Consider the following 27,410-nt stretch of genomic DNA (forward strand, 5'->3'; position numbering starts at 1 on the left):
GTATCATAGCTTTGTTTTAGGTTGGGAAGTAGGAAAACTTGATTTTACCAAGTACTGAAATTTAATTTGAGGTTCCTCTCTTTTTAATAGCATTTTAGGGATTTTACTAAATAGTGAGTTAATAAATACGAAATCTGCTCTATACAAGGACAAAACATTAACTTCAAAGTAATTTCTACCTTTCTGTAGGATTATTGGCAAAATAGAAATAATTAAAAATAAACATACATCTTTCCCAAACTTGAATTTTACTGCAGCTAAATGGAATGAAAACCTCAGAATATCTGAGCTTTGTTCTATTACATAAGCCATGAATTTTGGCAGGGATTAAATTTGGCAAAAGTAAATCCTTCCAATACTTTAAGTCCTTTCCAAAGTATGTATATTGTATTTTGGTAGTTTATGTAACTATACGCCTGCTTAGAGGAGTGTTGAGAACTGTCTTAAGATGTATTTTTATCTTAACCAGGCGTTAACTACCTTTATTCAGTGCTAGTGGGAGTTTTCCAAGAGCGCTGGTGCTATGTAAATGTGGACTGTATAATTAAACCTATGAAAAAGTAAAATTTTGCATTCAAGCTCTTATTATGAAAGCCGATTCTGAAACATATATGACTTGATTTTTAAAAGCTGTAGAAATATTTAACTTCTGTACCTGCTAAAAATGCGGGGTTTTCTGTTTAAATTTAGGAAAAGCAGCAGAGTACACAAAATGCTATAAAGAAATGTTTGTCCCATCTTGAAATAAGCAAATTTTCTTATGTTTTATTTGTTTGAAAAACAGGTACACACAAAGTTCCACTGCAGGCAAGCCCATGCTCCAGGCACTGACACTTCATGCTTGACATTTTCCTATGACGGAACTGTCCTTGCCAGCCGGGGAGGTAGGTGATCAAAAGAACCCTTCAATGTGTTGAATGTAAGACAATTTTAACTTTACTAAGTGAAATGGTTGAGTAAACAAACCATTTCAATCGTGTCATTGTTAATTGTAATTGTTTATGATGGAGGTAAGATGGTGAAATCAGATACTAGTCATTTAAACCTAAAGTGTTTCACAATTTACCTCATTTATTTTGATACACCATGCAATACTGTGTTCCTGAAAGTGCTTTTTACAGCAGCTGAAGAATATTTTAAGAGAACTTTGCTGTTTATAATACACAGTTCCTGATCTGTCTTCTTGTCTAGCATTAATAATAACACCAAAAGGAAATTGTTAGCTTAATTAAAAATAAAATGAGATCAGTTTCGTTACTTAGTTCTTTCTGGGAAGATTACTGCCTCTCAGTAACAGTATCTCTGTTCTGGAGTTATTAATTCCTCAAGCAGCTTTCTTATGCAATGTCCTTTTCTGTTCTAATTGGAGTTTTTATCTAATTTATATTACAAACATCAAGAGGTGATGACTAGAAGCAAGTGTCCAAGATGTACTTGAATGGCAAAAAAAAATTTGAAATGTCTACAGGACAGGAAAAAAATGCTTTTTTTTTAAACTTAAGATAAAACTTTTATTAAAATGTCTTAGATAACAGAACAAGTCTTGAGAAGGCAAAGATATATTTGAAGACTCATTCACTGCAGTATTAGATGTATTGGACAGGATGATGTTTGCCTACGACAGCTTTTCATACAGAGATTTGTCTACCCAGTATTTTGCAGGCAGGTGCAAGCATACAATCCGAGCTGTCTGGATGGAAACCAGCTGTAACCAGAAGCTATGTGTATGCATTAGCATGGCCCTGAGGCCAAATAAACAGGCCTAGGGAGAGGCACTATATGTTAATGTCGGCTAACATTGTGCCTAACATATGTACAGGACATCTGGTTAGTTTGGTACGTAGACAGAATGAGATTACATATACAAAATACCAGGACAGAGGTATTCATAGTCGGCAAAAGCTCTGAAGCAGGGGATGTGCTTCCAAGCCAAGGGCTGTAGCTTGCAATTGCTTTGTGCCCTCGTCCTCCCTCTGTCCCTGATGAGTAGAGTGGCATTGGCGGCTTTTACAGGAATATGCAGCTGCTATTGGATGCTACCTCTCTGACTTCCTTGTATGTCTTGCCAGGCTTCTAAGATTCCAAACATTATGTTCCCCGGATAGTATCTTTCAGAGTAAGATGGTGGTATTCTTGTCCCCAACAGCCCTAGGTTTACTAGAGCATGCTAATGGCGCTTGCATTGTTTCTTAATTGGTGTTCAGGCCCCTGGATCCAGGGTTCTGCTGCCACTGTACTCATCATGAATGAGTCCTAAGTGGTTGAGGTAAAAACTCTCAACCTTGCTGGTCCTTACTGAACCAGACACTGGTGAGAACCTTCTCCTTGGAAAGTAGGTGAACCATCTGTCTTTGTGCTCTGGGCTAAGTGAAATGCTGCATCTGTCTGCCAGTGGTGTTGCCCCTGAAAAATTCACATGGACATACTTTGTAAGATTTAAGGAGAAACTTCAGTGTGCTTTTAAATGTTAACAGCAAACAAGGTTAATACTTATGTGAGCAATATTCACTAGTGCTGTCTTGAAACCTCCATTTATGTAAATTCTTTTATGTTTCACAATTATGAATGTAGATCACATAAATGACCTTTGCTTATTTTTATTGCATGTGGCACTTTTGGTTGCCTGCTCTTCCTCATCTGTCTCCAGATTTTGTGTCGTGTTAAACAGACTTTCACTTACTTATGTTTTATCTACCACACTCTGCTATATAAAATGTTGATTGATTGTTTGCAGAATGGAAGACTGTACAGAAATTTGGCCCCTCAGTGGGGATAAAAGTGCTACCTTTATCTAGTGTATTAAAAAAAAAAAAAGCTCTGCGTGCGCTATGCTAGAGAATAAGGAGGATTCATACCTTATTTTGACTTGTTTGGTTAGTGCTTTAATATGAGTATTGCTTTGGGTCTGTACCAACAAAAGCAGATGTGGATCCAGCATTCATAGATTAACACACCTGCCAAGCACTGAGGATCAAAGACAGGATAGCTGTTTGGGGAATGGGGGCTTGCACTGAAAGCCTAATTGACTCTCCTGCATCTGATGTAGATTCTGTGTTGAATATGAGAGAGATGAGGCAGGGCTCAGCTGCAAGCACAAGGGAAAATGAAAAGCTAAGGAGCTGCTTATGAGAGTTCTCAGTCTTACTCTTGTTGGGTATTAGGTAGTAACCTGACAGAAACTTAAGAAAGTGATATTTTTGCACACTTGTAACCATGAAAGTAATTCTTTCTAAATACAGTGAAGATAGTATTTGGAGAACATTTTCTTTGTTCAGCAGTGAAGACATAAGCATTAGGACTCGACTTGGGGTCCTATTATAAAAATTGTAAAAAACTTTTTTTGATTCCTGGTATGTACAGAATTTATGGAGTTAGTTTTTGTCATTATATGAAGCAATGACTTCATTAATTACATGAATCTTATGATAGCTATTAGTTTGATGGTTCATTTATTTTCTGTGGTATGAACAGTGTACAGACTCAGTACCATCTTAATCAGTACACTTATATAGGAAAATAAGTTCACCATGGTTAAACCCAAGAAAAAATATTCACATCTAAGCCTATCAGATAGCTTATGCAGATACATGCTTGCTTTTGAGCTCAAAAATTATTTTTTGTGTTTCCTTTTGATTTTTTTTAAGTTTTAGCTGTATTTCTCTTTTCACAATGTTCTTGAGGAAAAAAAAAATTCATTTTGAAGTTGGTTTAAAAAGTAGAAACACCTTGAGCACAGTTTCCTGTATACTCAAGGATTATGCAGCAGCATGTATAGTGACTTTCTGTTTTGTGTAGAGTAATAATATATTGCTCTTTATGGTAAATACAAACATTAGCATTTTAAAAATCAAATGGTTTTATGTTAAGTTATATTTCACAGGAGCTGAACACTGATGTTAGTTTCAAACAATGCCAAAAATGCATTCATTAGCTTTAATACGCATAGTCAACTATTTGTAACACTTGGAGCTGAAACAGCTTTCTCAAAGTCTTCCTGTATCCTTCACTTCCATATGTTTAGAAAGGATGATGCACTTAATTATTTGGCCAGGCTGGTATGGATGCAGGTGATGGTGAGAGCTCTTCCAAGAGTAAGTGCAGAATCCCCAATTTGTGACTTCCCTCCCAAGGCCTTTGGCTCGGGGTGAGCGTGGTCCCGACCTGTGGTGCCTCCAAAGGTCATTCTTTAGCTGTTGCAGCTCCTCTTGCTGAACCAGTACAGAATGCAGAAGCATACACCTTGTTCTGTAAGGTGCCTCTCCTCACATATATACTATAAACTTTCACAGAAAGGCTCAGAGTTTATAAACATAACATGTTCTGGTGCTTCCTCAGGGTAAGCCTTGTTTTGCTGTGCCTGTCCTATGCTGTATTTTCTTTTTTAAATTCTTATTTCCTATGTTTCTTTGCTTTCCCCAGTGATCTTTGTGAATTTCTGTCCTTGAGCTTTGCTTTCAACACAGGACTCCCTCTTTAAAATAGGAGCTTCTTGAAGGGTGTTGCTGACTTTAGGCTTTTTGAGTTTCTGGCAGCGCTTTGCTTCTTTTAGGCCCATTTGCATCCATGTACTTGTCTTCCTGGTCAGTATCTTCTGAAAAGAAAAAAAAATCAGATAAAACCTTTGTTGTATCAGTGCACTGGCCTTATTTTGACTAAAAGCTGCAAAATCCCAGTCCTGGCTCACCAAAGACTGTTTTTCTAGGACCTACTTGTTACCTCTTGATATACCCAATGCTCAGTACCATTCACATAACAGTGTCTGACCTGATCTTATCAGACTAGGCCTGTTTATTGGTATCTTTCTTATTAAAATGGCAAAGAACAGAGTTTGAAATGCTACTAAAAACGCTGTAAAAGCACTAAATAATCCTGCCAGGCTTTGGAGAAGTCTGCCATCAAGAAAAATACTGAATGATCTGAGTGGACTATTTTGAATGCTTCATGCTGAACTGCACAACTTCTGTTTATATGTTTTTGGTCAAGGGTAAATATTTTTGTCCATGTATGAAGTAATTAAAAATAGATCAGTACTGCTACAGCTCTTGTAAAGAAGCCCCATAAGCATTGATGGAAGGATGCTACTGGAAAAAATCCTTGGTGTTATGGAAAGTTAATATGTCTGTTTTCTTAGTGACAGTGATTTCAACTCCAGATGCAGATTAGATTCAGGAACCAATACTGTATTTGCAACACAGAATATTTTAATTAGAAAAAGTGAATTTGGGCAAATTCTTAACAATGGTAAGAGTTTCACAGCATTGGCCAAGTCATTCTACTAGCATTTCTCCCTTTCCAAATACTTAATCATCTATTTCTGCACAGTGTAAGACAGTGTTAAATTGAAATCAGCCACGACTTTTTGAGTCCTTTTAGAGTCTTCTAATTTTTTAAACCAGCAGATTACATTTTCTTGTTAGCAGAAGAGCTATAGCTCAATGTCTGACTGCATCTCTCCTGCTAAAGCCTGGCAGGACTACAGCTTGAAGATCATGTCAAGGCTCATTCCACTGGGAACAGAACAGCCTTGGCTGCTAGCCTTAGATCTGTCCCTATCCAGGAGATTTGCAGAGTGGCCAAATGGTATCCTTTGCATACATTTATAAAGTGCGGGTGCTTTAGATAAAACATCTCTCCGATAAGTGTTTTTTTGTTAGGGGTAGGAGAGAAAAGGGAGGGTTCAAATTACAAGACCAAATGCTTTGAAGTGCTTGGGATGGAGTCTACTGGGAAACAATAAGAAAACAGATATTCCCAAAACAGGGACTCAGTATTTTTCTTTCTTGTCATTTTTTAGCTTCCCAATGAACAGAAATATACTCTGCTCTAGACATCATTTATTTAAGTTGTCCACTTCTTAAAAATATTTTGTAGTAAGGAGTTATCCTAGTCTTTAATATAAACATACATGATGTACGAGGCCACACATCACTGCTTTCCCTGTAAAGGGTACTGCTAGCCTTGATTTCTTTTGTTGCAGCATGTTACTTTTTTTTTTTTAACATTTTATTTCCGAGGCCTCCTTTAAGCTCTTGATCTCAAAGGCTGTGAATCCACAGAATACTTTTAGACAACAAAATTACTTCCCTGCAAGGTTTGTGCTTTGGAAGGAAGCAGGTCTGTGGATTACCAGTCACTTGCCTCCTTTTCCTCCTAGGTCAGGAAGGTTTTGTAACTTTTTGTCTAAAACTAATCACTGGGTATTTTAAAAGATAATTGTTGTTTGAAAGTCCTTCTTTTCACCCTTGAAAGCACTGACACTGATGTCAAATGCAAAGAGATGTCTAGGTGCCCGAGTGAGGTGCTTCAAAACTCATATTCTATAGCTCGTCTCATGCTGGAAATATGTATCCCAGAGGGATGATCAGCAGAGATGTAGATCTCTCTGAGAATAACTAAGTAATCTCTTTTTTTTTTTTTTCCCCCTGTTCTCACTTTGTTAATATGTCGTAACTTTTCAAAAAGGAATAAACAGCCTGACTTTTACTGGTCTACAGTCACACCATGTTTATCAAACAGATGAGAATTGCTGTAAATGTCTTGCTGTAACCTCAGTTTTGGCTTTTATGGCCAAAGGTGGTGTGCAGGGGTGTGAAAAGGTTTTGTTACAGCAAGTGTGGGTTCACTTGCTTCCCTTCTCCCCCTTCCCCAAGGATTTCTGACTGATTCCAGGGCCTGTTCTCCAAACTGAGATTGCAGTTTGTGGCTGTTTGCCTGCTAAAGAAGGGGGACGACTTCATGTGCCTTGTGTTCTTCCTGATCACTTTTTCAGGGCAGGTAGAAACCAGACACATAAAACTTGTTTAGTTTTTGATCTAGACCATCCATGGTAACATTTTAATTTCTTTTGATATCTTAAAAGTTAAATTTACTCCTAGTAGCAAAGCACCAAAGCTCACAAACACAGAATAAATTAGGGTCTGGGGAATCTGATTCCACTGTGGATAATGGCTTCTGGTAGGAGGGATTGCTACCATGGAGTTGAACCACTGAGGAGAAGTTTCTGATCTACCGGAGTTCTACAGGTAGAACTTCTCATCCTTGCATTTTCATAGTCATTCAGGGACAAAAAACTTCCAAACCATCCCCATTTTCAATGCTTCTACCGTATCATTCTGTTCTTTTGTGTATGAATTAGAGGATGAAATTTTCTGCACATGTCTAAATTCTTGATTTAAATTCTTTATTGCTAACTTTCGTCCCTTTTCTTTCATAGGAGATGATACTTTAAAGATATGGGATATTAGACAATTTAAAAAGCCTCTTAATTCAGCAGAAAGACTGCCTAGCTTCTTTCCAATGTAAGTACTCTAATTTATTCCAGCTAGTAGAAATAGCAGTAGTTGTACTGAGCAGGAGAGAGTGTATCGGAGTTCTCCTCCTCAGTTCTCACTAGGTCCAGAACTGTGCAGAAAGGACTGCACGGGAAGGACTATGCAGTGAGGATTCTTGGCTGTTTTAGGACTTCATGTTGCTTTAAAAGAACTTGCATTTTTTGTGATTATTCATAGCTACCTTTGCTTGTTTTATGCCATTTTTCAGTCTCATATGTTTTCTGTCTAATTAGATTAGCAACTTTTCAGGAAGAGGCCCATTCATTGCCTTATGTTTGTGTAATGAGATATAGAAGTAATCCTCATTCTTATTTGGTCTATGATTAATAAAAAAAGAGCTGGATTGAAAAGTAGACATAACACAAAGGTGCATGGTATCAGTTCAGGTTATGATGTTAGAAGTAGTGATGACTGTGTTCTTTGGTACTAAAATACTATATTGTACTGCATAGTGCTAAATATTGTACTTAATATTTTTATTGGTATTACCTGCATTTCTATAGCTGCATTGGTATTACCTGCATTTCTGTAGCACAGCCAAATCCAACTCCAAGGACAATTTATACTTTTGAAACAAGAACTTAGCAAGGCAGGTCATGGACAGCTGAATCTTGACTGCAATTTGTAGCATAGAGGAAAAGCAAACAGACAAACATTTTTGGCCACTGTATAAACACACTGCCTTGCATCATTGAAGAATGTATCATCAGCAAAAACAGATTTCATGATTGGTTTAATTTTTTACTTACTGATGATAACCAGATTTGAAAATACTTTTGTTTGTTTGTTTCTCATGTTGAAAAGTTTACAAGACTTTTGAGCAGAGGAAAATTTTGTTGGGAGGAGGATTTTTATTGGATCTGCCAGTTTTGCACATTCTGTGCACAGCTGTAATTGTATATGTGAACTGTGTCTGATAACTATAGTAATAGATGACAGCTGACAAAAGATTTTTTTAAAGCTTTGTTTTGAAAGGATTAACAAATAGGAAGGATTATTTTTAAGGAGTGCAATTTATATGTAAGTTCCCCATACATTAATTATTGATTTGCCTGCTATGAGGATTTGTTTTCTTCAACAGGACAGACTGTTGTTTCAGCCCAGATGATAAAATACTCGTCACAGGCACCTCTGTTAAGAAAGGTGGCGGCAGTGGGAAGCTTTTTTTCTTTTATCGGGAGACATTCCAGAAGTTGTATGAGATAGAAGTTACAGATGCGGTATGTGTTTTAGTTTTCTTTTGTCAGATATTCAAAATATGAATGAACTAATATTCATATGCTTTTTTCCCCTTTTACAGGTAATGACCTACTAACACTACTGTAATTTTTCTGCTCCATGTTTAAGAGACAGAGTGGCCTGAATAGGTGCCATTCTTCTTTCAATTAAAAAAATAAAAGAAAATCTTGGGACAAGGTGTTTAAGCATTAGGAGATCCCTGCTTTGCTGATACCATTGCGTTTCTCAAGGATTTCTGTGAACCCTTCTAGATCTGTGGAGTGAGGCATGAATCCTAAAATTCTTACATGTTTATGCTGTTGACTCCACCAGTTATCTTGATGAAATGCCATATTGTGACAAAACTCTGACTTGTCCCTGAAACTAGACTTGTGGTTACTATAGGATGTATTTCAATGGACTCTAGCTTGTGTAAATGCAACGATTTTGTGGCAAAAGGAAGGCATCATTATGAATCCATCCATCAAAATTACCATTCTCACCAGTAATATAAAAACCTAAAATTGTGAATCTGTAACACAGAAGAGTCTGTGTATGGCTTGAACTGCCTACCTATTCCCTTGTACAGAAGGAAGAACCTTAATATCATAGTTGAAAAAATGTCCTTTCATTCTTGTGGTGCACACAAGTAAACTTATAGATTATAACAAACTAGAGTGGAAGAATTTAAACAGAATTGCCATTGCTTAAGTATGGCAATGTATGCTTAAGTCCCATTAGTTGTTGCAGTCTGTCAGATGGCAACTTTTTTGCTTTGTTTCAGGATCTTGTTTTCTCCTTCTGCACTTTTCTTAACCCAGCACAGCAGTCTTTCCTGGCACAGCAGGCCAAAACCCCTTGTGCTGGAGATCGTTTATACAGAATTTACATTTGTATTTACTTTTCTTTTCAAATCCCATTTTCTAATTCATCCTAAAGCAAAATCTGCTTGTTGATGAATTTGTTATATCCATAATTTCTGTGGCAGCAGTCTTGCAAATTAAAAATGCAGAATTCATGTCAGCAGAAAGCATGTGTTTTTTCTGGAGGGCAAAAACCCCTTATTTTAAAACCCCTTATTTTAAACATATATTCTAAATACAGTTTTTATATGACATTGGAAGTTTTATTTAGTACTAAAGAATTTCTCCAAAGATAGCGTAAATTGGGTTTTAAATTTTTCTCCTATGGAAACATACCAAACCTCAACTTAAGTCATGAGGATTTCTAGTGGATTTTTATTTTCTGCTACAAGTATTATAACCAAGTATTTATGACCTTTTTCTGAGACAAAACATGAATGCCTCAGTATCACTTCTGAAACTTCATGACAGAGAAAATGAAAACAACTACATAACATAAAGTGCGAGAGATATATTGTTGTAGGAGCTCTTCTGTCCTTGCACACAGGAAACAAAATAGCTTAGCAATTCCATTCACAATTAATTTGGACTCCTTAGAGCTAAGTGTCTGGATGTGGTCATGATGGCATCTCCATTTAGTGGTGGTGAAGTCAGTAACAATGTACAGAAACTTCACTTGAGCTTTAAGACTGCAAGAATGAGAAGCTTGTCAATGGTGGATGCTGTATCTCCGAACGAAATTAAATAGTGAGAATTACTGCTCACAAACCTACCTGGTTTGTGTTCAAAGGAAATATAATTTTCATTTGCTAACTTTTTCTCCCAGAAAAATGGTTCTTTAATTCTCTGCAGTAGAGGGTCTGTTTACCTGCTGCAGTAGATGATGCTACAGGAGAGTCCGGAAAAGGTGGTTTTGCGATGAGTTTCTCTCAGAATTGAGAGGTAAATTTCTGCTCTTATGCTTCAAAATGCAAAAGAGACATGGAGCTGAGAACCAACAGTAGGAAATTGTTAGGAAAAACAAAATTAGGGGTCAGTAAGTGACTTCACTGGGGCCACTCACATAGTAAAATTTTAAGCATGTGTACAAATCTCAGCAGGTTCATAATTTTATACTATAAAAGTATATAGGTGCTGATATTTATATGGTGGTACTTAAGACTGTAGTAAATTACTTTTGTCTGTAGTGTTTTAGTGCTGCTGTTTTTCTTCATTTATAGTTACAAAATTTAAGTTTGTCATTCTCCTGCTTTGAATATAATAGATCAAATGAAAATAATGGAAATAATAGGTGAGGAATTGAGACTTATAAATGCTGATCTTATGACATAATTTTCAGAGAGTCAGCACTAATAATACCTCTACAATCAGTCTGTCTAGCTTCCATTTTCAACGCTACTCATCTAAGAAAAACACAATTAAGCATATCAACCTGAATCTAAAAGAAGAAAAATTACTCTAAGTGGTGTGATAAAATAAAAGCAGTATATATTTTCAAGACCTTTCTATTGTTTGTATCTTTCAGCTTTTTCATTAGTGTTCTTTTCTTGTTCTTCTCAAATTGCAGTGTTTGATGAAATATAAACACATAAAGGCATGCTAAAATCAAATGACTTTTCAAGAAGCTGGCTTTTGTATTTTGTAAGCGGTACCTGCTGTTTGTTGGAAAGATCATTGGCCTATAAATTGGTAGATTAATATTTTATCCTAAAGAAGTAGTTTATCAAAGCATTTTTTCAGCAGTGCAGTAATTACTTGCTTTGTACTGACTACTTTCCTAGTTTGCATTTTTTTCCTTATACTCTCTCAAAAATGCAGGTAACAGTGTAATTAAGGATAAACACATAATGGTGTCTGAAACTTGAGTTTGTCTTCTGTAACTAAATATGATACTTCTTTACCTCTTGTATGTTATCTAGTGCTTAAATATGTAATTTCAATGTTTCTATTTTTGGTTTTTTTAGACATGGCATAGATGAAGTTACACTATGCGAATACCTGTAGTAAAAGCACAAATACACCAATATCTGTCTCTGCAAAGAGTTTGATCTGCTCTCATTCCTCATGAAAATAATTCCAGTGATTTCAGTTGGATTTAGCCCAAATTCCTAAAGAAAAAGGGCATCATTACTTGTTTATTTCAAGTATAAAATGAAAATAATAAGACTTTTTGAGGGCAATTGTGTACTAGTTTAGTGGTAGAATGTATATAATCAGAATAACAGAAAATCTACTGTGAAGAGAAAGCAAAAACTAATAATGTCTTACTTTTTTAATTTCACAAGGTTTTTCTTAAAGGAAATGCTGGTGAGCTTAGAAAATTGAAAAACACTAAAAAGCAGTAAGCATTATCTTAAACCTCCTTGGTAAATAGCCAGTGCAATTGGCCTGTGAATGAACCTAGGGGGTAATGGGAAAATATTTAATGGGAATGTTTGACCAAAGCTGTGTCTGGCATTCCTTTCCATCATACACAAACCTTTTTTCACCTTTTCTTTCAAGTTTTCATGGGAAAACCCATTACTGTTTCGGAGCTGCTGGAGTGAAACTTTGTGGCTTTACTAATGGACTAACAGTCTGATTAGTCTCTGCTGTTGCGGCTGGGTATAGAATATTAATTTGCTTTCATTTCACTTTTTTTTTTTGAGTCACAACCTGTGGCTAAACTAGTGACTGTATTGTTGTGTCCACTATTGAATGCCATCCCACCATGTAGGCATTGGGACTTCTGTAGAACTCAATCTTTTTGGATAAATAGCAATACTCTTTGAAGGAAAACTAAATAAGTGCCAGAAGTGGTGCAGACCATAGGCTCTGTCTCTGACCAGTAGCAGTGTGCTGTCAGGAAGAGGTGTGAACAGGGCAAATACACAGTGATGCTTCTCTGGCTATCCTGTTCTGCCTCCGGTGATCTGTGACTTAGAGATATCTTGATGCAGACATACGAATTTCACAGTTAAGAGCACTCAGTGGATTTTTCTTCCATGAGTTTATCAAGAAGTAAAATTACCCATGTTGTAGGTTACTGGCAGGGTCACTTACTGCAGATTAGGTCAAAACTCACGGGTGGGAGCTCCTGCCTCTCCCACTCTCATGAGGAAGCTGATACTCTGCATGCAGTACTTCAGCCGTACTCTGGCTCAGTGTGTACAGGTATGATGGGAAATTATGAGGGCTTTGTACTGTGACCATAGTTACGTATGCTAAACTGTACAGAATTCATCTCTTTTTAACAAGAACTGAACTTTTAAAAAATCCTGTTATGCACGTGCAGCTTTTTCAGAGTCTTTGTCTCTGTTTCTTCTATCTTGGCAGTATTATCTATGAACAGTTCTTTTGCTCTCACCTCAAATACCCACAAGAAGATATTTATATTAAACTTTCTTGATTTGAGCATTTGAGGCTTATTTTATGTGAAAGATGTATAATTGCATGCAGAATGTTTCTTCACTCCATTTAGATGGTTGAGGAGACTTAAACAGATATCAGGAAATATAACTGCCAGAAGAGGGGTACAAAGTGTAGGCACAGAAACTCAGAGGCCATTTCTCTTTCCTCAGGTAGTATGAGAGGAAGGAAGACCTGTAGCTGCTTTGGGATGAGGTCTCATCTTTTGGGATGTCTGTAACTGCACTCTCTTTCTGGAATGGAAAGGAGATTTCAGTGTCAGATGCAAGTCAGGGTGGGTTTATTCCTAATTTTTGGTTTGGTTATGCAAGTGTGAGATCTTCATGGGAATCAGTTATAAATACCTAGTGTATGGGAAGCAGAGTTGGGTGTGCATTTCCCCCAGTGTCAATTTAATTTAAAATAGCTGTGGATAACCACTTGAATCACTCTCACATGTCTGTCATTCGTTTGGCTTGTTCAAACAGATCACCCAGTAGTTACCCTTATTACAGACAAGATTGATTTTGGCAGCAGTAGAGCAGTCATTTTCCCCATATGGAGAGGAGAAGTAGTACACCTCATTACTGCCAAGCAAGAGTGGGCACTGAAAAAGAAAAAAAAAAGTTGTACAATTACAGAAATTGCTATTTTAAAATGAAAATGTAAGTAATAATTTAATTTAAAAATGAGCTAAGATGATGACATTGTGTACGTTATAAAATGAGATGTGCAAGTTTTTAAAATATCCTGCAGGGTTTTGTAGATAAGCAACAATTAAAAAACATAGATTTATGGTTGTTTTGGGAAACCTGTTTCTGTTAGGAGGATTCTTCAATATTTTCTTAGTTTCTTCAAATATAAGCAAAAGTTAAATTATTAAATACTTCTGAAAATACCTTTAAGGGATGTTTCAGGAAGGTCTTCTGAGACAAGCTATAAATAAAGTTGCGTTTTAGATTAAAGAGTGAAAAGGAAAGAAGGAATAAGGAATATGAAACTTCCAGCATCCTTTCTGCACAGTTGATACAGGATTGAAGTATTTCTTTCCTTGACCTCAAACAATATCATTTACTATTTATAAGGTGCAGTAATATAGTAAAGGGCTTTTCCACTGTGGCCCATTTCACTAAGATTTAAAGCTTTTGAATTTAAGAAAAACAAATTCTTTTAACTTCTGGAAGAGATCATTGTGCTACTTCTGGGTTTTCTTTTTAAAGCCATTTATTTTATTTGAAAGGAAAATCCACATTTCCCCCAATAAGGAAGTAAATACAATATTTAAGGTCCAGTAATTTTTTCTGCTGATTAAAGTAAAAAAAAAAAAAAAAAACTATAAAAGGTGAATCACAGGAATGTGTTTTCTTTTATAGCTAGGTAACTTGTCAATTTTTATTCTCAGCTTTCATATATGTAAAGGCAATGCGGCCCTTCCCTTCATATATCCTGCAGCAGCATGTACTTTGTTTTAGGGGAGCTGTCACTAGAGGTTTGAGGTATGCAAGAGAAATAAACTGTGCAGGTTTCCTCACTGTAATGGGGAGTGGGGGGTGTATGTGAAGGTTGTCTGCCTTAGTTTTGTGATAGACTGTGACAAAAGTGTGACTGTAATTTTAACAGCACGGGTGCTTAAAAATACCCTGCCTTGCAATTGTGACGAAAACAGCTTGCCACCTTGATTGAGTCACTTTTTCTATTCATCAAAAAAAGAGAGTGTTGTTCAGTGGCTCAATTCACGTCTAAGAATATATTTTATAGCTGTACCTTGAAAGGTAAGTGATACAGCATTGCTATCCATATGTTCCATATTGAGATTCTGCTTAAATTATTGGCCTCTGAAAATGTTTTTATGATATTTCTGCTTTCTACATAGAAAATTGTGAATTTTATCCGTTTCTGGTCCCTTTTCGATTGAATGTTTCCATACATTTTCTAAGTCATGTTTCACAAGGGAAAAACATTAGTTTTGTTTCCTCTACTACTGTATTCTCATGAGTGTTTTAAATCTAATGATAGCAGGTCACTGCATTCTAGATATTCCCTAACCTCCCACCTTATTTATTGTAGTTGGCTCTTATCCTTGGAAGAGCTCCAGGGGAATCTCAAACCTGAAGATTTCTGCAATTGGGGTTTAAAGTAGATTTTTAATATATATTAGTATGTTTTTATTGTGTGAGCAGCCTTTTTTTATCAGAGCATGCATAGTATCAACATATGAGTGTTAACCATCTTTTTGCTCAAAAGAAGAAACAAGGTGGAAGCAAACTGGTAACATTTGTTGTTCAGCTTTGCAGACATTTGGAAGCGGCGTAGTTCTAAATCTGTTATTTAATCTTTTTTTTTAATTAAAAATACAACAGTTTTGTAAGAGTTACTTGGTCTACGTTTTCTCTCCTCCTCTGGTCAGTGGGTGCAGCCAGGAGGCAGACCAGCTTTTCCCAGATACAGCAGCATGGCAAGCAAAGTCATTGGCTTTTGGATCACCACTGTGCTCTAAGACACCAGTGAAAAGAGATTACAGAGTGTGCAGTGGGAATTAATGTTGTCTCTGAGCAGCATTATCTTTCTGTGATTCTTAAGGCAGAACTTCTGTTGTTCTTGGAGGGGACCAGACAGTTAATGTAGCTGATGTTTCATGCAGAACTTCTGCAGAGAAATCAAGGCGACTGTAGGAGAAGGAAAGAACTATCTATCTAAAAGCCCTTCCTTACTATGCTAACTTTATAAGTTGATTTTACTTTCCATTCTGCATGTCAACCATCATTATTAATGATCATTGATTATTATATAGAAATAGTGGTATTTCTGCAGGTAAGATTGCCATTAGCTTCAGATTAGAATATTGAGTTTCTGATTTTTTTTTTCCCTTTAAATTCCAGTTGCATAGAATTGGAGAGAAAATATCTCTTTGTACATTTGGGGAAAAATGTGCTGAAACATTTGCTTAAAACTCTTTTAGGCCTGTTTCTGAACTTCATAGAGTATGAGGGCATGAGAGGGAGGAAATAAGTGTTTCCTTTTGAAGTTTTGAGATCTTGGAGATAGGCAGGAGTCACTGTGCTGCCTAAAGGTTAGAATGGTTATGGGCCTTTCCTGCAGCCCAGCATCATGAGATTTTTTAGTATAGTAGGAGGCATTTTCCTCTCTTTTAACAAGTAGTTGTATGCATTCTTGCTGGGATGTATTTCATAAGCAGTTGCAGAGAAGTTTTCAGTCTGTGAAAACTGCGGGTCACTGCAAACATGTCCATGAAGATTTGTATGAAGACTAGATTTGTATCTCCTGTACAGCAGTCTAAGTATCTGAAGTTTCTAAATGGTTCCACACCTTCATTATAAAATGGAAAACCTTGAAAGCCACTGCTTTAATATCTTTCCTAATTACAGAATTTGTTTAAAAGCGGCGGTAGCCAAACAGGGATGGGGAACAATCGTTTAAAGATTTTGTGATAGTGGGAAGCTGTCTTTAGCTGTTAGCATCCAAATATTTTAATGTTTTATTTAAAGACATAGAAATCCTTTGAAATAAGTACATTTTTTTCTGAAATAACTTTGTACATTTCCCTTTTCTTCTGGGAAGATGTATTACTAAAGTGAGATGGACTTAATGTTGTGCAAGTTCCAGAACGATAGAAGATTAAGCTGGAAGGCGCACTGAGATTTGATCCCTCGCTCCAGCACAAGCTTGAAATTGCTTACCCCTCTCAGATATAAAGATAACGTAATATAACTTAGGTTATATTATAGGCTTAGGTAATGGGTAATGTTAATTTGAAAGGTAATTACTGTTTCTTAAAAAAAAACAAAACCAAAAACTAATAAGCAGTTAAGTTTCCTAGCTAGTATTGCTTCATTATGTTTTAAGCTCCTGCATGTTTAAAAGGTATTGCATTGCACAAGCAGTTCCTCACCATGAATATGTATGGCTTTTACAGGAGAAAAGACAGAATAGATGTGCTAAATAAACTAGCTGCATACATATTTGCACAGATTTTGACAGACTGTGGGTTTGTTTTTTTTTCCAGCAATGTTGGAATTTGTAAAAATTACAGTTAAAATAAATATTCAGTTCAGTCAGGAAAGCCCCATTTCACCACTGCTGAGGTGACCTGTCCTTATAGAGTCCGCAGCCATGGTCAGAATGTCATTTTACACGTTCACTATCTTCCCTGCTGACATGCTGCTTATCTGGCTGGCTGGACAGCCAAGTGCAGCAAATCTGAGCGGTGCTGTTCAAACAGAACCCATCACATACCGTCATGGCCACTGAAGCAAAGCTTGCACGTAGGAAAGAGAGGTTTGTTTAAGTTTTTCTTTTCCTAACCAAAAATATTTTCTTAGAGCAGCAGCTCTTGCTATCACTATTTTATTGTATAGCTTCAGAAAGGATTCTGAAGGAATTATTTATTAGATTGTAGGTTAGGAAAGGGGTGAGCAATGAAGGCGAACATAGGCTGTGTTTGTTTCTGTTTTATCCCCATTCAGTTTTTAAGTATCTCCACAGCTAGACCTGATCTTTCAAGCTAAGATTCTGAAGATTTGTTGGACAGTTTTAGGAGTTTGTATCTGCTGTATTCTTTCTGCACTAGGAGTATTTAATTTGGCTTCCAGGATACTTTATCCTTGAACTGGAGAGTTTTATGTAAGTAGCACAACATGCTGTAATATAGATCCTTGTTAGTTTTCTGTTTTTCTTATATAGTTATTCTGGCCATTGTAGGTTGCAGGGATTCACCTGACCAAATATAGATGTCTACAGCTGATCCAGTCACCCTAGGCTCCTCTTCTAATCAACAGAGAAAAATAAACACATCCAGACTGTGACTTTATCTCATCCTAAAATAGATATCTAAAATAGGTTAGATGAAGGCCAGTGGAAAATGCTTATTTCTCTCCGTTAACTATAAAGGGAGGTGAAAGTTTGTAGGCATTTAAAGAGTAGACCTCTAAAGATGTGAGGTGTAGACATCTTAAAGTTTGGTGAGGTAAGTCCCACCTAAGATCTTCAGTTTCCTCCATTGATGTTTATTCTCGCCTGCTAAAGCACTGGGACATTTCATCTCTTGTGCTCTGACCTTGCCAATAGCAAAGTAGGAATGCAATTGAAAATGCATTTCAATCAATAGAAATGCATTTCTATTGATTAAGCATTTATGATTGTAGGCAATTTACAGGAGAAAAGCCTGCCACTTTATGAAAGGATTGTGCTCGCTGAGAGTCAAGTCCATGCTCTCAGAACTTGCACCTGATTTCCAAACATAACTGTCAAAACCTTAGCAGCCTCACTTTAGGATTACAGAACTTTATCTAAATTTTAACAAACTTTTTTTTTTTAATCAGTGGAAACATCAAAACTCCATGAATTCTTGCTTCAATAGAGATGCATGCAAGCCTAGGATTAGCATGTTTCCTTTCCATTTTCAGTATTTATCTGGAATTTGCAGGTTTTTTTTCTAGTGGTAATTTGCAAGGAAATCACTTTTGCTTTTTCCAGTTTACAAGTGGGGTGTTGGCTGCACAGTCACCCCAGAGATAGGACAAATATTACCTGTATGTCAGCATCATTCAGTAGAGATTTCTGCCCTCTCAGAGTAGTTTTCTGTAGGTGTGGAAGTAGATAGATGCTGCTTCTCCATTTACCAGATTTGTGTGTCTGTACTTTAAACAGTTTTCGCTAATAGCCATGGGAGCAGACATTAATTTAGTGAACTTAGCCTAGAAGTCTGATAGATGCAGATAAATGAATAATCAATTCTGGCATTTTGGAGCAAATGTGTAAGAAGGCCGAGAACTATCAGAGAAGAGTGAAAGGCTGTACCTGTAGTGAAGAGAAGGAAAAATTGAAAAGGTTTATTCCAACACTGTATAACTGATATGGAAGCATGTTTTTCTTTCCTCTTCCCTGCATGGCAGGAGGAGCTTTACTAATGAACTTGAAAAAGCTGATAGATTATTATGCATTGTCTGAAAATACACTTCACATGAAATGTTCATTTTCAAAGACAAATGCATGGTATTTAACCTTAAAACTTAACTGTCTTTAGGGAGAAGGGGTTGTTTCCAAAGAAAACAATGCCTAATTGAGAAGCAGTAAGACCTCCTGAAGGAGGGAAAAGAAATTAAAACATCATTGTAAAATACAGCCCCTCTAATTTACTTCTCATTTGCAGTAGCGAGGAAAGAATATAGCCCCCTTGACCTAAGTGCTGCAGAAGTGTACGGTGATTCCTATTTATGTCAAAAATATGGAAGTCCTTGGAATTTTTTGGAAAATGGCAAAACTTGATATCATGCCAGTCTTGCAGCAAATTATGACCTCCATATTCCATTTGATCAGTATATGCATATACACATACATGTCTGTTCAATAAAATTTTGCTAACAACAAAAGATTGGCTATTACCCTGGTGTTTGTGTACATATAGAGGTAGTTACATTTTGTTGGATATCAGTTGAAGTTTCAACTGAAATGCAAAAAATAAGAAATCAATGCTCTTGTACTGCTTCAGCTCACAGACATGTAAAATGTTAGTATAGAAATACAAGAAGACAGCGATGGAGGGAAACCTTAATTTTCCCTAGCTCTCTGCAGCAGAGTGAAAGAGGATAGAGGTGAATAATACTTTGAAAAGACATTCTTTACATATGCTCTCCTTGTTTTTTTACATAACAGGCAACCTTACATTTTGGTAGATTCAGAAGATATTAGTGAGATTAAGTGACTGCTCAGGCTCTGGAATGTGGCAGAAAAATATTTTAGGCATAAGAATTAATGTTTATGTGAAGTCTATACATACTCTATAATATGTAGAAACTAGGAACTCTTGCTGTATGTGCTCATGTTTTTTTCTTAATGTGCTTTATCTATGTTTTCCGTACTGCATCCTCTCTGAAGCATCTCACAACCCCCATAATCTCTGCCAGTCCCTCTTTCCAATGTGAAACATCTCTAACCCTTCCTAGTCCCTCTTCGTAGAATTTATTAACCTTTCCTCACCTTCCTGCCTCCAACCTGCACTGACCCCCCTGACACTGCTATTCCCATCTTGGATCCGCTCTATCCATGCTGTAAAACGGAGTGTTTTTACCTGAAGCATGGGCCAGGGAACTGAATTTTGCCTTCACTGCTGCAGTCTTGAACCATCTTTATAAGCAAAGATCCAGGAGAATTCTTTCAATCCTTGACATCAGTCTGTAGTTTTATGACCTTACCAGCTTCATGGTTTCATCTTAGGGTAAATTTTCCATTCCTATGCCACAAATCATTTTAATCTTTTCTTGCTGACCTTGTAAAATGCCCTCTCTGCGTTGTTTACTTCTGTCAGGGTGTTACCCAAGTGCTCTGGACAGTTTCAGTTGAGGTAATTAGCTTTTGCTTGCTGAGAAATCTGCTTCAGTTATTCTTCACTTTGCCTGTTAAACACAGGAGTGTGTTCCTGGGCCAGAATAAATGTCCCATTCTGTGTTACAGAAAATTATGTTTCAGGCTTCAGTTTCTCATTTAGAGGCACTGCTGTTAACTCCTGTCCAAGCACTGTTAGTGCATAGTACCAGCAAAGCCATGTGTGTAGTTGCCTACTTGAGCTAACCCAGATGGAGAATAATCTAACAGAAAAATTATTTGGTGTAGTTTACTGTTTACCTGCAGCAACAGCTCTGCTTATATGATACAAAGGGAAACACACAGGTGAGAACAGATTGTTGGGGTGAGACTATTTATGAACCACCCCAGAATTGCACATCAGCTGGGACTGCACATGTCTCGGAAGAAATGCAGGTGGAATAGCACATGAGGGAATAGTGATATCATCACTTTTGCCTGCCACCTTTCTACGTGGTTTAAGATTGCCACATATTATTAAGCTTTTAAGTTATTATAGGTAAAATTTTCTAAAACTGGAGTTTGTTTTAAAAGAACTGGGATTCTGAAGTGAGTATAGTGCTTAGTTTAAAAATAAAGTGAAGACTATGTATTGTTCGGTTAGTTCATATTTTCTATTTAAAACGATACTATAGAAACTTTAGGAAAATATATTACTAGTTTCAAGAATGATCAGTAATATGTTCTTATTTTATTAGGCAGTTGTTTAAGAAGATAAATGTTTTCATCCAGAATGCAAAAAAGGTGTCTTTAAAATTGTGTAGATAATTTTTGTCATTGACATTCAGTTTAAGTCAGTATTACAAGACAATCTGTTACCTGAAAATTATTACAAAGGCCTACTATCAATAACACCCACTGAATCTGTTCTAATGTCTTTCACAGTGACAGTGAAGAAGGTAAATTTGGAGTGTTTTCTTTCTGTTAATATTTTTAATATTTTCCCTGCCTGACTTCACAAAAATATTTTCACAATCTTTTCCCAGTATTTCCCAATGCAGTCTACTGTGTTTGTATATGCAACAGACATTGCCAAAGGCTTTTCAGATTGATTTCATTTGAAGAACTTAATGCTTTTCCAACAGCAAAAGTACCAAACAGCTTTTAAATTGTTACTAGTAATTGTCTTTTGTAAGTGCTGTATTTTCAGATCTTATGGTCACAAAGCTGGCCACATCAGTTCCATGGATAAAATGATTTTCAGGATTTTTATGACAGGCTTCCAGGACTTCATGCTCCAAAGATATACTGTCCAAAACATCTAGCCATTACAGAAATCTTTTTTTCAAATGTTGAAGATGTTTGTGATGATACATTCTGCATTTTGTCATTCTTATTTGTTATAATAAGATGTTATTTTCCATTTGCAAAGCTGAGATATGACCTGGAATTTTTTGGATTTCAGAATCTACATAGATTTGTCTTGTTTCAGCTTTATATGTTGTAAGAAACAGGTTAAGTCTTTCTGTGTTGAATGTTTGAATCTAGAATTAGTTAACTGATGTTTTTTGTTGTTGTTCTGATGTTCGTATTTTCTGATTCTTGAAGCTGTCATCCACAGGATTTCCTTACAACCAGTACTTGGGTTAGTCAAGTCTTGTGTGCTAGGTTCCATAAAGCAATGTTAGGCAATTTAATTCCCTGCTCTTTTACTTCTCTTACCAAGCATGAAACCACCTTGGTAAGCGGAGTAAGAGCTTGCAGTTTGCTCTGAACTGCTGAGGTTATTGCTTCCAGCCTGAGCTCCTGTCTCGGCAATTAAAACTGAAGTACCACCTTATTTGTGTTGTGTTCCATTGCAGGGCACAACCTTGAAATGAAACAGGTTATTCTTAAAAAGTGATTGTGGAATGGCAAATCCTCTTTCCATCTCAGAGAAACGGAAAGTGGCAGCAAGAAGCCCATGGGCATTTGCATCAGGCAAAGGAGTGTTGCCAGCAGGTCGAGGGAGGCCGTTATTCCCCTCTACACAGCCCTCTAGTGCTGGGTCCAGTTCTGAGCTCCCACTACAAGAAAGAGATGAACATATTAGAGTGAGTCCAGTGAAGGACTGCAAAGGTGATTGAAGACTTGGAGTATCTGGCACAGAAGGAAAGGCTGAGAGAGCTGGGATTGCTCAGCCGTGAGCAGAGGAGGCTCCTGGGGGATCTTATGTATAAATACTTGAAGGGGGACAGGAGGGTGAAGCAGATAAAGCAAAGCTCAGTGGTGCCCAGTGACAGGACAAGAGGCAATAGGCACAAAACAAATTACAGGAAATTCCACTTAAACATAAGAAAATGGTTTGGGGTTGGTGTTTTTTTGTTTGGTTTTGGGGTTTGTTTGTTTGTTTCGGGGTGGTGGTTTTTTTTGTCTTTTGGGGTTTTTTTTTGTTTGTTTGGTTTTTGGTTATTTGTTTTTTTGTGGTTTGGGTTTTTTTTTTTTTTTTTTTTATGGTGGGGGTGGTCATACATTGAAACAGCTTACCCAGAGAGGCTGTAGAGTCTCCATCCCTGGAAATACTTAAAACCAAACTGGACTATGTCCTGAGCTACCCGTAGTAGTTGACGAAGCTTGGAGCAGGGCGGTTGAATTGTACGATCTCCAGAGGTCTCTTCCAACCGCAACCATTCTGTAATTGTGTAAAATTCAGTATTAGTAGGTGGGTATCTACCTATGGGCGTAGATTGTATAAAATTCAGTATCAGTAGGTAGGTATCTACCTATGTGCATAGATAGGTCAAGCCAGGAAAACACTTTTTTTTCTGCTATTAACACACTTATTTGCCTGGAGAGGTGGGATATAGGACCTTCTTTGAGCTGGAATTTTATGTTTAGCATTTCCAGTGAAAAAGATGTCTACCTAAGTTATTCTAAGTGTAAACAGTAGGAAAGTTAGAGGCATCAAAGGATAAATGCTCTTTAAGAATTAATTATTTTTGTATGATGAAGATTCCCCTTTCCCCCTCACTCCCAATGTTAAGACCTAGTCTACAATGATCCCTTTGTTGTTTAGAATTTAGAATAGTTGTATAGTTGTTTAGAAATTTTACTTCTTTAGGATTGGGAAAAATTATTAGAATTTAGTTCAGGAATGCAGTATTTGGGTCTTTTTAAAGTATTGCCCGTTTCTAAAATAATCTGAAAATCTGCATAAGTGGTTTTTATTATTTCTTATAAAGCAGGTTTATATACCAGTGGATTAATAAAATTACTTGCATGTTCAGAGCTTGTATTTGTTTAGTTTTTAACAAATTATATTCTGGAGACATTTTGCACTTTCAGAAGATTTATAGGGCTGCATTTAATGGCAGTTTCTTTTTCCTGCTCTGGAGCACGTGCCATGGTGGTTTTAAGTGTGCTGTGCATGTTTGACAAGTTAGAAACTTAGCAATCCCCATCAGCGCTGAGCCATGCTGTCTCAGGCTTTGTTTTTGTTGGCTGGTATCCAGTACCATGCTATAAAATACATTTACTTGACAGTAGAAAGTGGAGAACCACATTAACTACAAAGTTTAAAAAGGCTGGCTAAACACATGCAGTAAATATTACTAAAAGAAAAGGCCACCCACCTTTGACCTTCAATACTTGTTATTAGCTTTGTGTGTTTTAGAGTTACCGTAGCATTTTGAGCATTACATAACAGTATGTAAGAATATCTTGTTTAAATAAACAATTTATTAGCAACCCTGGATTGGTTATTTTGGTCACTTGTGGCAGGGATCATGGACATAATGCATTATCAGAATTGTACTTTGTACTTCAGAGTTACCTGTAAAAAGATTGTCCTTTAGTTGTCTCGCAATAAGCAAGCTGGGTTTATTTGTACCTGTAAGTAAATGGGAAGGTACAATGTTGTATGTATAACTATGTAGAAGGACGATGTTTTACAGAGGAACCTTGTAAAGAACGGTCAGTTGATTCATATAAACGCATCTCAATTTTTCTTGTAAATAAGAACACAAAGCAGAAAAACAGCTCAGAAGAGAGTCATCCATCATCTTGTAGTAAAATGAAGTTCTGATTCATGATGGCTGACTGGGCTTCAGAATTTTTTTTCAAAATTTGTTATGTTATGTGCCTCATAACATTCAAAAAAGAGGGATCTGGACCAAACCAGAAATAGTATGGAACATGAAATGGGAAGTGATTCAGGAGTCGCTAGAGCTGATACATAACCATTCTCTTCCACATTAGATGGTTCTCATCTCCCAAGTTATAGGGCTATATTACACCCCTAATTATATTTTAGCTTTGCTGTATTTCTCTTGTTAAGACATTAGTGGTTCCTATTTTGTGAATTTCACGTGCTGTATTACGTTAAAAAAAATGTATATATATATAGATACTTTAATGATAGATGGATCATAGTGGTTGAATATTGAATTATTCATTCACTTTGAGAAGGGTCTATTCCTGGTTTTTGAGAAAGGAGAAGTAGTAAGCCTCGGGGAAAGAAAGGGCTAGAAAAATGAGCATTGTTCAGTGAAACACTAACAGGATGATGCATCCTGCTAGCTCTGGATGCACTTATTCCATAGGTAACACAAACACTGTTAAGACCTGTCTTCAGTCTTGGACACTGTCCCTTTAAAGAGTTACTATCTCTCAGAAATGGATACTTCTTTTTCCCCCAGGTTAGTCAGATGCACGTACAGGTTTTGCGTTTGTATTAAGGTGTGTTGTCCTTCGTGGCAGATTGTGCCCACTTCTTTGGCTCTCTCAAGTCAGAAGCTTGGGTCTTACAGAGTTTCTGTGCTGGCCTGCTGAATCAGACTGAATACAGTAATCACGTGGCGATTCAAAGTCACACGGAGAACCACACTGTGTGTATAAAAGAACAATACTCTTAATGTCTGAAAATGAGTTTCTCTGCTGACCAGAACGGTGACAGAGCTGTGAGACATTGGTTTCAAATACCAAGTTCTTCTGGGTGTTGTGGGGAAGAAAGAGCCAAGAGTGAAAATTAGCTACTCTTCTGTTTCTGCAGTCAGCAAGTGAAAGGTCAGCACTGTGTGAGAAGGGAAAAACAGATAAAGAACAGGGTGGAAGAATTAAGAATTAAAAATAAAAATGCAAAAGTCATTAAGGGCTGCATTGCTATATCTGAAGCACTTTCTTTTTTCTCCTTCAAATCCCCCTTTAACTTTCTGTTTTCATTGTGCCCATGAAGACCCTGGAGCAGTTAGCCTGTGGAAACCACTGGTTATCACACTGCCCCAATTTGTACTTTCTTGTCTGCCTACGTCCATGTGTTGTCACTCCTTTTACATTGTATTCTGCTCTGGAGAGGAACTGTTATTCATTCACATATTCATTCATGTGCTTAAGCTTGTTCCTGCTACAGAATGACTTTGATATGCTATTTGACAATATGAATATTAATTCTAAGATCTAGATGAATGACCAACTATCAATATGTTGCTCTATTTCAGAGTGTTGTGCGTTGCCTTTGGCATCCCAAGCTGAACCAGATCATGGTTGGTACAGGAAATGGTTTGGCCAAAGTGTACTATGATCCTGTCAAAAGCCAGAGGTACGTAATCATCCTTATTTTTTCATGATTATTATTTTTTTCTCAAATTTGGCCTGATTCTGTTCTTCCATGATTATACTAAGAAATGAGAAAAACTGGTTTAGTAACATTTGTTTTGCAGAGTTTTACTTACTTAGTAACAGTAGAAAGAAAAAAAAAAAAAAACTAGTTTATTTCTGAACAGCGGTGCCTTTTCCTCTGGGCTTTTCATGGTGCAGTATGCTGGCTGTTCTACCTGAATTTACAAACACTTGCATTTTTTAATTGCATGAAATCTGCAGTAAGAATAACCAACCTTTCATCTGATCTCTTGGAGGTTGCTGATGTGGTGTTATTGAAAGGATATTTATTGTATTTAGTCATATTTTTTGATGGTGGTTTTTTTTTTTTTTGTGAAGTAAAATTCTTACTTAGAAGCATTAGCTTAAACTTCAGTGTCTGTGAAGTAATAGGGGAAGACCCAATTTGAGAGGCGGCAAAGCAAGGAAGCACATTCCCATCTTTCTGCTAGTCTTCTTCCCCACCCCCACCTATCATGTGTGGATTTTGCCTGTACATCTAATGGAAAGGTGGTAGTGATGCATCAGAAGGTGACTTTTCAGTCTGGAATGAAAAGAGGAGGACATAACTAGTCTATAAAAGCTTCTTTTGCAATTAATTTGCTTTTACTGTCTGGATTGGCTGGAGAACTGGGGCATGCTTCCTTCCTGTCAGCAGTGGGGAAATGTACACTTAATCTGTACTGAGTGGTATGAATAAGATGTTCTTCCCCTATATGCACTCATCTTTGTTTCACTGGCATCCAAAAACATACTGCGTTACAGTTCACGGTTTCTGGATACTTACTGTGACCTGGACACTTGGGTGTGAAGATAAACTCTGGTTTACAAGATTATGAGAAATAAGTTTTATTTTTCTGGTCTTTGTCAATTTAGAGAACAAGAGAGTTGGTCATCATTGTTTGGAATGCTGTCCATAGGGCAGCCTGAGTCTCCTAGGCACAGAACACAAGAGCCCTAGCTCAGTTTTGTGCCCAGTTTGTTTCCTGGTACTTATCATGAGGAGGAAAATACCACCAGTTTAAATCAGTCTTGCTGCAGCCGGGCTTATGCAGGCTTTCCCACTGCAGTGTTACAGACATCTCTGGTTAGACAACTGCCACCTCTGCTGCTTAGGAACAGTACTAGAAGCAAATCGTTGCCCATGTTTGGAGAGGAGCACTTCCAATGTGCACGCTACAAGTACTATGGACAAATGAAGTGTGAAATGAATCTTCCACCCTTACTTCCTCATGTCATATAAACTGCTCTGTAACAGAAACACTAATCTCTCTACCCTCCTTCACATGTGCATGGACAGGCAAAGATACACACATTGATGACTATTTAAAGTACTATATAATTTTGTTGAGACTGTCTTGAATAAAAAATGGTTTCTGTTTGATATAAACAGACCAACTGAACTGCTGTATATTTTCTCCTAGGGGAGCAAAATTATGCGTGGTCAAAACAAAACGAAAAGAAAGACAAGCAGAGACTCTCACACAGGATTACATAATAACACGTAAGGAATTTAAACATATCTTTATAGCAGCATCCTTAGCTCTTTTTCAGGTTTGAAATTATTTGCAGATCATTTAGCTTTTTATTTTCCCCTCTAAAAAGTTGCAGTCTTTCATTAAGTATTGATCATTGGTGTGAGGTGTTAGCACTTCAT

The 27,410-nt window shown here is 36.9% G+C and overlaps 1 protein-coding gene across 2 annotated transcripts in view; it reads left to right on the plus strand.

Annotated features, from left to right (window-relative positions):
- The window catches only part of WDR70 (WD repeat domain 70), a 140,172-nt gene that overhangs the window by 100,616 nt on the left and 12,146 nt on the right, over positions 1 to 27,410 (plus strand). For both annotated transcript variants that reach the window (XM_075526438.1, XM_075526439.1), the window contains 5 exons: positions 785 to 884; positions 7,214 to 7,298; positions 8,413 to 8,551; positions 25,594 to 25,694; positions 27,178 to 27,257. In XM_075526438.1, the coding sequence (XP_075382553.1) occupies positions 785 to 884; positions 7,214 to 7,298; positions 8,413 to 8,551; positions 25,594 to 25,694; positions 27,178 to 27,257 (505 nt within the window). The remainder of the gene's footprint in view (positions 1 to 784; positions 885 to 7,213; positions 7,299 to 8,412; positions 8,552 to 25,593; positions 25,695 to 27,177; positions 27,258 to 27,410) is intronic.

This window comes from Mycteria americana, chromosome Z, assembly GCF_035582795.1.
Source record: "Mycteria americana isolate JAX WOST 10 ecotype Jacksonville Zoo and Gardens chromosome Z, USCA_MyAme_1.0, whole genome shotgun sequence".
NCBI classification, from domain to species: domain Eukaryota; kingdom Metazoa; phylum Chordata; class Aves; order Ciconiiformes; family Ciconiidae; genus Mycteria; species Mycteria americana.